Source organism: Gopherus flavomarginatus, chromosome 6, assembly GCF_025201925.1.
Source record: "Gopherus flavomarginatus isolate rGopFla2 chromosome 6, rGopFla2.mat.asm, whole genome shotgun sequence".
NCBI lineage: Eukaryota > Metazoa > Chordata > Testudines > Testudinidae > Gopherus > Gopherus flavomarginatus.
Window position 1 is genome coordinate 139,629,421 of NC_066622.1, and position 12,010 is coordinate 139,641,430.

Below are 12,010 nucleotides of genomic sequence, written 5' to 3' on the forward strand. Positions count from 1 at the left end.
CTGCCTTCAAAGCCATGGCACTAGGGGCTGCAGCTGAAGCAGGAATTCCATGGCACCTACCCCAGAGAGGAGACGCAGAATAACATCTGTGACTGAGCAGGCCAGATGTTGAAGTGCTGCTGCTGGCAGGACAGGGCTGGGAAGGTCACAGCACGCCTAATGGGGGATAAGGAGAAAACAGATGGGGAAATAGATCCATTGCCCACTTCTAATGGAGTGGGGATGGTAGGGGGAGCACACCAGCTGCCCTGCCCCCATCACTGGGAGGGAGCCGTTTAACTCCACACTGACCGGTTCTGAAGTTTATAAGAGAGAGAGAGCTGGAAAGGCCAGAAGCTCCCAGCCCCACATCTTCCCTATTAGCTATGTGCTCTGCCCATAGGGCAGGCCGCGTGCTGCTCTCAGTCCCATGGGTGCAGCCCCACTCCTTGCTAACATGTTCAGACCAGTGTCGTGGTGGCGACGTAGCTCTGGGATTTCCTGCACTTCTAGGCCAAGGCACGTCAGTCCGGCAGCTCTGCCTGCCACATGCCCGTTTGCTACCTGGAGGACCATCCTGACGCACATGGTACGCTGATGGCGTGGGACTAGCTGGGGCCAATGTTGGCAGTACCAGACTGACAGCACTGGAGTCGATGGCACAGCATGGGACTGGGGCTGCCTCAGTGCTGGAGTGCAGGTAGGGCCCAGCTCCATCTGGCGGACCTTGGAATCACGGCGCGTCTGGCAGAGGAGGATGACTCTCCCCGAGCTCGGCGGTGCCTGTCCCCCATTTTAGGAGACCTCTCTTGGACGAGCTGAGGAAGGAGCATGAGCTGTTCCTCAGGGGAAGGCCGAGGAATCTAAGGGCACTACTAGCTAACTCAAAATCATATCCCCTTCACAGGGACCCAGGAAGAGAAATCCAAGCCCGGCAGAGGCCCTGAGCTTGGCCAGTGCAAGTGCTGCTGGACGGCTCCCAGAACTGGGGGCTCCCTCTCCGCTGGGCAGGAAAGCCTGGCCTGGCTCTCTGTGGTTTCTGGGCTGCAGCCTGCTCAGCAGGCAGAGCCCTCGAGCTGGCCTAGCAGGGTCCTGGGGGGCCAATATCTGGGGGGCTGGGAGAGTTTCCTGTTTGAGTCACTGTCATGGAACAGCCCCAGGGAGGCCCCCTTCAGGGAGCCAGAGCCCCCAGGCCTCGCTCTGTCGCTGGGGAAGCCCCTCGGCTTCACTCCCTCCTTGGAACGAGCCTTCAGCACCCCTGGCTCAGGCTGTGAGCCCCCTTGAGTGAGTCCGCCTGAGAGAGACTTGGGGGCGCAATGCACCCCCTCTCCAGCACCTGCCGGGACCCAGCCGGCGCGGTTACAGCAAGGGGTTAGGAGGGTCTGGAACACAGCCAGGCAGGCCTTGGGGAGCACCCAGAGCAGGACCATACAGCCCAGAGCCCTCCGGTCCCTCTTTTGTTCTATTCAGGAGAGTCTCACACTTAACATCCTCCTCTGTCCTTTTTGGTCTTGTCCCTGGGCAAACATTGTCCTCTAGCTCCTCCTCAGCCCTTTGTTCCCCTGCTGGTCACACCTGGCTGGCTTCTTGAAGAGGCCTGGGTCATCCATGGTCATTAGTTGTTAGGTAACAAATGTCTGGGCAATTGGAGTGGCCACTGTCTTCTGGGACTGTCCATGGACATTGGAGGAGGGGCGGGGGGAAGGCCCCAGACAGTCAGTGTCCAGCACACCTGGATCTGCAGAGGGTAAAAGACCTTTTCCTGCTACCTAGGTAACAATGGAGCATATAGGGGAAACTGAGGCAGACACACTATTAACCCAAATCATTACAGAAAACTCCCACTCAGTCACAGTCACAGTGGAGGCACTGGCCCCCTGGGTGAGAATCCAGCGAGTTGCGGCTACAGCAGGCAAGACAAACCCAAGCAAGGACCTCGGCATCCCGATGCCTGTTGAGCCCGACCTGCCCCGAAGCCGGGGTTAGTGTTGTGCAGAAGTAGCAGCAAGAGAAGCACAGCTACCCAGGGAGTCAGGGGAGGCCACTTCTGTAAAAGCAAGGGAGCATCTTACCCACCAGCTGGGAGTGGGCCAGAGGCAGTTCCTAGTCTCCTGTGCCCCCTGCAGAGCTGGCACCACCTGCTGGTGAGGAAATTCAGCGCCGGAGTGCGAAGCGCAGGGAATCCTGCACCACATCATGCACGGGAGGGAGGCTCAGCCTGTGGCGGTGGGCTAGGCCTGGTGCAGCTTGGGCAGCCAGTGGCACGCTGGGAGCCATCCCTGAGTCTTTCCCCCAGGCCACATGGCGGGTGCCCTTGAGACGGGACAGAGCGTCATATCTCTGCTCCTGTTCCCAGTACAGCTCCCACAGCGAGGGACTGTGCTTCTGCTCACGCGCTGCCCAGGCACAGTCCTCAGCGAGCCCCTCATCTCCCCTCAGACAGCACCTGCTGGGAGCAGCATGGGGGGAGGGCTTCAGGCACTGTCCGGAAAGGACCCCTTCTGGGCTGTAGTTCATACGGATTGGACACTCCCGAACAGGGCCAGCTCCAGGCACCAGCTAAAGAAGCAGGTGCTTGGGGTGGCCAATACCAACGGGTGGCACTCCGGCTGCTATTGGGGCGGCACATCCAGGTCTTCGGTGGCAATTCAGCGGCGGGTCCCTCAGTCCCTCTCGGAGCAAAGAACCTGCTGCCGAATTGCCGCCGAAGAGTGGAGTGACGCGATCGCGCTGCCACGGCTTTTTTTCTTTTTGCCACTTGGGGCAGCAGAAAACCTGGAGCCGGCCCTGCTTCCGCACAGGGCTTCATTTGTAATGAAAGGGGACGGGGTTCAAGCCCTTTTTTAACTTCATAACTGATGCAGCAGGCTCAGAGGTGCCAGGTCTCAGCCCTGCTGGGCCCAGAGGTGCCGAGTCTCAGACCTGCTGGGCCCAGAGGTGCCAGGTCTCAGCCCTGGCACAAATTAAGCCCTACTCCCAATAACCCCCGTCTATCTCAGAGCTGGGCGGTGTGCGATAGACGTGGCTTACGCACACGTCAGTGTCTGCTGTGGATTGTGAGGGGAGACAGCAGCTTGCTTGTGAGGAGGGGGCACTGATGGAGCAGCCAGCTGTGCATGCGGGGGGGGGGGTGTTCTGCGGGAGGCAGGTGGGGGTAGGGGGGCAGGTGGGGAGGAGATCGCCCCCTGGAGGAGATGGCCCAGCCTGTCTGGGTGTGCAGAGGGAGTCTGGAAGATGCTCTGTTATCTGTAAATTTGCTGACGCTTTGACAGGTCGGGGCTGCTGTAAATCACCCAGCTTGGACTCCCGTGGTTCTTGCAGAGCTCCAGCCAGATTAGAGCATTGCTATCTCAGGAGGGGGCAGCGTCTGGCAGCACACTCAGGATGTGAAGCGCAGCAAGGGGACTGGCTTTCAGCAATATCACCGAGACAGTTCTGTGTCGAACAGCAGGTTCCCTACCGGTCCATGTTGCTTAAAGAGACACTGCCTGTGCTCCTCAAACCACATTCGGTAGCACGTACAGCACTGAGCCTGGCCTTGCTGCACGCTCTCCTGGGCTTTCCTGGGCTGCTGGGTGTCACTGGGGCAGGACTGGGCATCACTAGCTGATGAGTTAGGGCGAGAGACTGTGGTGCAATGGCAGGTTATTGCTCGAGTTTGTTCCAGGCTGGAGTGCGTCTCATCCCATGGCAGGAGCAGCACTGCTCTAGCTCCCATGTCCCCAGCCTTCAGGCCTGGGGGCCAGCACTGCGAGCAGCAGCACCGCTTTGACGCGCTTGATGAAGTCCAGAGGCGTTTCATGGCGCAGTTACAGTAGGGGGGAAAGGTCCTTTAACCCATTGTGACAGCCAGGGCCGGCACTTGCATTTAGGCAGCTTAGGCAATCGCCTAGGCGCCAGCATTATTAGGGGGCGGCATTGTGCCGGAGGGGGCGGCAGGCGGCTCCAGTGGAGCTGCCACAGTGGTGCCTGCGGACGGTCGGCTGCTTGCGCTGCTACGGTGGACCTTCCGCAGGCACGACTGTGGCAGCTCCACCGGAGCCGCGGGAGCAGCCGACCGTCCGTAGCGGAGCCGGGGGACCAGCGCGCGGGGCAGCGAAACGGCCATGCACCTAGGGCGCTCAAACCCCTAGCGCCGGTCCTGGTGACAGCAAGCAAAGAGGAGCCACCCTGAGCGGAGGAGGCAGCTCTACATCTCTCTCTTGGAGGTCCTGGTAGTCAGTGCAGGCCCCTGTCATAAACAGATAGCTAAGGGTTAATGTTCTTTTACCTGTAAAGGGTTAACACAGGGAACCAAACACCTGACCAGAGGACCAATCAGGAAACAAGTGGGGTGGAGGGAAGTTTTGAGTGTGAGTTCTTTGTTCTTTGTCTTGGGTCTGACCCTCTCGGCTCTGAGAGTGATTTTTCTATCTCCTGGCTTTCTAATCTTCTGTTTCCAAGTTGTAAGTACAAGGATAGTAAGACAATAGGTTTATATTGTTTTCTTTTGTATTTACATGTGTGCAGTTGCTGGAGTGTATTCTTTTTGGATAAGGCTGTTTATTCATTTTTCTTTTAAGCAATTGACCCTGTATATTGTCAACTTGATACAGAGCCTATTTTTAATGTCCTTTTTTCTTTCTTTTTATATAAAGCTTTCTTTTTAAGACCTGTTGGAGTTTTTCTTTAGTGGGGACTCCAGGGAATTGAGTCTGCAGCTCACCAGGGAATTGGTGGGAGGAAGAAGTCAGGGGGAAAATCTCTTTGTGTTAGATTTACTAAGCCTGACTTTGCATACCCTCTGGGTGAGTGGGGGAGAGATATTAGCTCTCTCGGTACTTGTGTTTCCAGGACTGGAAGCAGGGAATCTCCTAGGGTCGTCCAGGGAGGGGAGCCTGGGAGGAAGTAACAAGGAAACAAGGGGAGGGGGTTATTTCCCTTTGTTGTAAGACTCAAGGCATCTGAGTCTGGGGGTCCCCCAGGGAAGGTTTTGGGGAGACCACAGTGAGCTAGGCACCTTATAATTCTTAGTTGGTGGCAGCGGTACCAGGTCCAAGCTGGTAACTAAGCTTGGAGGTTTTCATGCTAACACCCATATTTTGGACGCTAAAGTCCAGATCTGGGAAAAAATGTTATGACAGCCCCAGAAGTCTGAAAGCAGCTTGTTGCGGGAGGGAACAGGGAACGAGGGACGCTGCAATCATTATGCAACGATACAACCAGGGAAGCGCTAGTGGCAGATCCGTGTGTGAATCACACTCAGGCCAGGCCTCGTGAAATGACAATATGTGACCCCAACAAATCCCTGGGAGGAACAAAGGACGGTGCGCAGCCGGCTTCTTCTCTTCACCCCAGAACCCCCACCTGGTCACCCAGTTCATCCCCAGGGCTACTGTGAGGCTACCCACTAGTGCTTTGTTCGGCCTAGATGTAAAGGTCCTGAGTGACAGGGCTTCTCCCCACCTTTAGGGGGCTGACTCCACAGCCTGAGTGCTCCTCTGAGCAAAGACCCCTCCCCGCACTGTGCGTGAGCCCCTTCCTCCTAGTTACAGCTGGACAACACTCCACCCCAAACACGATCTGCCCACCTTTCAGCCTACACCCCTCAAATATCCACAGATGGAACCAAGCGCTGGGGCCCGGCACCACTGCTGGCTTTGTCTATTTAGTCATCAGGAAAATGTTCCACGTTGTCTCTGTCTGCTGAACTGTCTCCCACACCCCCACCCTTCATATGTCGCCTGTAAGCGCCTCGAGGGGGGACCGGGCCTTTGGACACATGGCACAGCACAGCCCCCGATTCTGACGAGGGTCTCTCAGCACGTCTGGTACAAATCATATCACGTAATCACGAGGCTGAGAATCCCCCCCCCAGAGTCAGGAAATTCACTAGCCAGGCACCAGCGTAATGGCAGCTGAGCTGGATTAGGGCTCAGCTGGGAAGCGCAGTTCGGCAAGGCCCTGCCCTGGCGACGTGGCAGAGGTCTCTGTGCTGGGAAGTCTGAACACTGGGTTTGAAACGGGCACAGGGCAGAGGATTAATGTTTGCCAAGTGCTTTGAGGAGAGAAGATTCTCAGCCTCGCTCTCACCTCTGTATTTCATAAGATACCATCCTTTAGCAGTACCTGGTTCCCCACCTCTCCTCCCCCGCCTCCTGTACCCTGAAATCCCGGCAGGCAGTGGGGTGTCTCCACCTGCCAGGTAGCAAGGAGGCTAACTAGCTGTCAGGCTAGTGGGTAGAGGCAGCCTGCTCTTCTCATGGCAGGCACTGGCCGAGCTGACCAAACAGCCAGTATTTGAGAGGGGAGAAGGGTGGGGAAAAGGAGACCCATCAGTCAGTAGTTCTTGTTTGTAGATGGTCTCTCCCCCGGCCCCCCCAGAGCAGGCACAGCATGCACCCTGCAGAGGGAGATGGCTTCTACCTCCAGCCAAGCCAGCCTCAGCTAAGGAGCGCACCAGAGAACACGTACATACGTCAACACAAGACCCCCTCTTCAACCAGCACTTAGAAACACTGAGCCCGCAACTGAGCTAAGGGCCGTTTTGGTGAGATGGGGCGTTTCTCCAGGCTGAGCTTTCACAGGTGGGGGAATCTGCTCTTTGCAGCCAGGGAGCAGGATGGGCCCGAGTTGTGTGCCTCCCAGAGCGAATGACTCAAATGTTGCTGTCGGGCATTTGTCTTTGTGAACAGGGTGGGTCAGGCAGGCTGCAGGCTGCTCAATAATAGACTCAGACCAAGAATCCAATGAGATTCTCAGGGACCACATTTCAAATTCTTCAGCTGCCATTTTTATAACAGCTGAGCCACCACTGCTAGCTGAGGGCTGCCACGGCCCCCGGCACACTTGCACCGAAATCAACGCGACTAGACCTGGACGAAGGGGTCCCTCAGCAAGAGGAAGAGCGGCAGAATCTGGTCCCAAGCACGTCGATCTCACGGTGATGGCACTGCCTTGACAGACAGGCAGATGGACGGACAGTCCAAGGACCAAAAGCAAAACAATCCCTGTTCTGCAGTACACACCGCCGTGCTCTGCAATGTTCTCACTCCCTCTGGGCTACACTGCGCCGGTGAAAAATGCCCCCGGAGCTGCCAGCATTCAGTCAAAGCTGTGCCAGAGACAGTACGTACGCAGCCTCTGTCCAGGGCTCTGCAGGGGGCTTTGCTGCTCACAGCCATGAAATAAGGAAGGGTACTTGTAACTGGAGATCTTTGAGATGATTCCACCTACTCACATGCGTGGGTAACACGCTGGCTGGTGGTACCTAACAGCAGAACCTTCCACGCAGCGTCCACGTGCCAGCCAATCCCCACTCAACCATCCTCAGATGTCCTGAGGCTACACAAGGGGGCGCTGCACGCCCTACTGCCTCTGCTCTTCCACCACTAGCCCGGAGAAGAAAAGCAAGACTGTGAGAAAGGGCAACACAGGTGGGGAATGTGAAAATGCAGCGTCATCTCAAAGAACTCGGTTAAAAGTAAGTAACCTTCACTTCTTCTTCAAGGGGCTCTGCATATTCCCTCTCCTGGGTAATTTGGGAAGCAATGCTGAAAACTGAGGTGGAGGGAACAGTGCCCTAATTAAATAACGATTGAAGCACCATTCTACCAAATCTGGCATCTACTCCTGAAGGCAAATCCAAAGCTTAATGGTTGAGGAAAGTACGGACTGACTCCCAAGTAGCAGCCTTGCCGAATTCCCCGACAGGAACATGTTTAAGGCAAGCAGAAGATGCTGCCACTGCCCTAGCAGAAAGAGAGTTTACAATAGCAGGCACAGAGAGTGCCGCTAATTTATACCATTCCCTGAGACATTGTTTAACCCAGCTGGAAAGAGTTTGACTAGATATACTATTGCCCAGATAGAGACAAATAACCTAGATGACTTTCTAAAACATTTAGTTCTATTTAAACAATAGGCCAGAACTCTGCTTGCATCTAAAGTATGCACCAAAGAGTCCCTTTTATTAGCATGCGTTTTAGGCGGGAAACGGTAAATTAATAACGTGACTGATGGGAAATTCAGACACTATTTATGGTAAAAACCTGGGATCAGCTATAAGAAGCACCTTGTCTTTATGAAAAATAGTAAACGGCAGATCCGCCATCAGAGCATGCAATTGGCTTACCCTTCTGGCTGATGTTACAGCAATAATAATTAGTCTTACTAGCTAACTAAAATATGGAACACTCCGCCAAAGGGTGGTTTCATAAGCCTTGATGTGACCAAACTGAGATCCCATGGTGGGACGAGATCCCTCAAAGAGGGATACGGATTGGCCAACCCCTTCATAAACCTTTTAACTGTATCATACACAAGTAATGATCTGCCATCAAAGCATGATAAGTAGAAACAGCTGCCAAGTGAATTCCTAAAGAGGCACAAGATAAGCCATTAGACTTCAAATACATTCAATACTCTGAAACAGAAGGAATAGAAGCTGAAATGGAGAATCAGATTTTCCCTGCATCCAAGAGACAAATCTAGTCCCTTTCAAACAACATCACTTCCTTGTGGACAGCTTCCTGGAGCGGAGCAATACCCCCGGGGCTGACGAGGACCAGGGCTGCTCGTATCAGTCACAGGCTGTCAGATGAAGGGGGATGTTTGGAAATTCCACCCAACAGCTGAAGGAATCCGTGTACCACGCCTGCCTCTGCAAACTGGGCAAACAAAAGTCATGCTGCCTTGATGTACTTTCCTCAGCACTTCCAGAGTTAAGGGAAACAGGGAAGAACATACAGACGGCCCCCTGACTTACGCAATTGGTCCGTTCTGGAAAGCCTTGCGTAACTTGAATTTTGTGTAAGTCGGAACTGTATACCTGTACGTTATGCGAAAATTTCCGCAACTCGAAAATCATATTTCTGGCTTATGGAACTTGCATTCATTGGGTCTTGCGTAATCCGGGGAGTGTCTGTACAGATGTGTCAGTGACCAGGACATGGGTGGTCATGCCTATTGGAGCAGGAGCTGGTAGCCAGAGTCAGTGCCAGAGTCAGAGGCCAGATGCTAGAGCCATGGGTCAGAGCCAGGTTACCTGGAGTGAGGCAAGGCTGGGTCCGAGGCAGGAACGTGGTGGGAGCAAGGTGGGCAAACGAGCGAACACAGCCGTGAGCAAAAGCTTTGAGGAGCTGCTGATCTGATCTGCTGACTCGTCCCATCAGTCTGGCAGTGTAGCCAGTCAGGGAGCTCGTTAGGTTGACCAGACCAGAGACTGGCTCTGCTGCAGGCCCTGAATCCTGACAAGACGTCCTTTCCCCCAATGGGGCAGGGACACCTCTGAGATCGATTGCTTGTCCTTGCTTGCTCTTGACCCGGAGAGAGGACACTTTGGTGAACCTGGCTGCAAAAAAGTCTACAATGGGCAGATTCCAGTTGGAGAAAGTCTCTTGTAGAATTTGATCTTTCCAGGACCACTTGTGTTGCTGAGACCTGTCCCTCCTGAGATGCTCCACTCACTCATTGCTCTCCCCTGCAAGGTGCAGCGCCACCAGACACACACTGTGAAGAAGGCACCAGTCCCTCAGCACACAACAGGGAAGAACGAGCACCTCCTCGCTTGCTGATGTAACACACAGCAATTGTATTGTCTTTTGTTACCTGAGCAACTTCTCCTTCATGTGAGGAAGAAAAGAGCTGAGGGCCAAGTGAATGGCTCTTAATTCCAACACATTTATATGCGAGTTTTCATGAAACAGCCAGTGGCCTTGAACTGGAAAATGACCTGGATGAGCTTCCCGTCCATTGACGGATGCACTGGAGGCTATGGTGACGGAAGGTGAAGGAGGACTGAACGAGACTCCTCTGAGGACATCCTATCTGTCTGCCCACCACACCAATGAATTCAGAACATCCTAAGGCATGGTGACTAACACAGGAAGGCTGTCTGGTTCCATAAACCTAAGTTGGCTGATGCTGCAACTACCTGATTCTGAGCAAATGGAGTCCCATAAGTAGTTGCTACCACAAGGCCCATGAGACCCAGAAAGAAAATCATCATCTGGGTTAAACATAGTTGGATATGCCAAACAGATTAATCTATCTTCAGAAACCTTCCCTCTGGGAGAAAAGGCCTTCTGCTACTGAGTCCAATACAGAACCTATGAAATGAAGTCTCTCAGCTGGGTAGAAATCCGCCTTTTTGATGCTCAATAGCAGAGCCAGCTTTATAAGCAGGAAGATTGTGGAGCTGATGCGAAGTGGCAGATCTTTGTGTGATGAGAACTTCAATGGCCAATGGTCTAATATGGGTAAACAAACCTACCCTGCTTTCTTAAATATGCCACTGCTACAGAGGGGCACTTTGTACAAATTCCTGGTGCTGCAGAAAGGCCAGATGGTAGGACGTTGTACTAGAAATGTTTATGGCCACCACAAAATGAAGATACTTCTGATGGCTCAGCCAGATTGAAATACAAAAATACACACCCTTGAAATGAAAAGTTGAGAACAATCCGTAGCTGAACGCAGGGGACTTACTGAGCCAGAGTGAGAATTTGAGACTGGAACTTCCAAGTGGATATGTCTAATAGCGTTAGATCTAAAATCAGACAGAATCCTTCATCTTTCTTCTATACCAGGAAGTTTCTTTAATAAAACAATTGGCCCCAGAGATGTTTGGGTCTCTTCACCAGCAACTCTCAGGAGCAAGTTTTGAACCTCTGCTGGAAGAACAGCCTGGTGATAATGTTCCCTGCAAAGAGAAGGGTTGGGGGTTGGAAGTGGGTCATTTTTCAATTGCATGGCATAGCCCTTTTCTGTAATTTCTAGAACCAACTTATTTGTCCTAAGAAGCTTCCAGCTGTTGATGAAATGGGCTAGTCAGGGATCCTTGCTGATTGCTCTGCAATTCTCGATACTCCCAACAGGCGTGGTGATCAAGGAAGGCAAAGAGGAGGGAGCAGGTTGTTTTAGCCAAGGTCTGTACCTGAAAGACCTCTTTTTGTGCTGAGTCTAGGACAAAGACTAAGCTCGCTTGTGCTGTTGTTGCTGTTTCTGATTTGAGGAAAAATAAAAGAGACTGGGGGTAAAACTGTCTCTGATATCAGTGTAACCATTCTGCCAGTTGGTGTCCACAGCAACAAGGGCTGGGTTCTGTAAATAGGGGTTTCTCTTAACATTAAAAAACAACTGGTTCACGCTCTCCACCCCCAGAAATCTGGGGAAACTAAACACCACCCCGGACACCTCTTGAAGCAACACTTCCCCACGCACAAGAACAATAATCCTCTTAACTTTGATTAAGAGAAGAAAACCCACCACTGGTTTGGGAAAACACTGCAACAACGTGAAAGTACATAAGCAATAAGTAAAACACCTGTCCCCCAGCACCTTGGGCAGCATCCTTTGCCCCAGTTTCCCACCTGGTGGTATGGAAGTCCAACAGATGAATGTTTCTTTAAGATGCAACTCCCTCTCCCTCTGTTGCAGCACACTTGCGGTTTGTTGTCGGAGGTCACCAATGTCGCAGAGTCCAGGGGTGCATTCAGGTGGGTTCACCTCCCGCCTCGCAGGGGCTGGGGATTGAATGACACTTTTGACTCTGCTCCCTGCTTGTCACTGTCTCTGCTACCATCACTTGGCTGCCTCCGGCTGCGTTCCGAGGTTCCACCACATAGCCCAGCTCCTAGAGATTTCACTGGGGAGTGGGGAACCTCTCGGCGGCTGCCCCATCTTTCCCCCACAGCGCGGTCTCTGTCCCTGGTCTGAGGCTCAGCCCTTAGACCAGCTTATCAGGGATTTCAGCTTTCGTGCTGAGATAGAACCAGGATTCTCAGCTGAGTCTAGTCAGCTCCACCTCTGAACACTGGAGGGGGAGGTCAAACGGTAACTTGGACTCTTTAAAGCATCCACCCCACCAGGAGTACTGTGTCCAGTTTTGGGCCCCATACTACAAGGAGGATGTGGAAAAATTGGAGAGAGTCCAGCGGAGGGCAACAAAAATGATTAGGGGGCTGGAGCACATGACTTACAAGGAGAGGCTGAGGGAACGGGATTGTTTAGTCTGCAGAAGAAAAGAAGGAGGGCAGGATTTGATAGTAGC

The 12,010-nt window shown here is 53.2% G+C and overlaps 1 protein-coding gene across 5 annotated transcripts in view; it reads right to left on the reverse strand.

Moving 5' to 3' along the window:
- Window positions 1-12,010, reverse strand: part of HPSE2 (heparanase 2 (inactive)) — a 319,425-nt gene that overhangs the window by 12,431 nt on the left and 294,984 nt on the right. For 2 of the 5 annotated variants that reach the window (XM_050958814.1, XM_050958811.1), the window contains one exon: window positions 61-156. The exons of the other annotated variants lie outside the window; for them this stretch is intronic. In XM_050958814.1, the coding sequence (XP_050814771.1) occupies window positions 61-156 (96 nt within the window). The remainder of the gene's footprint in view (window positions 1-60; window positions 157-12,010) is intronic. 5 annotated transcript variants of the gene reach the window in all.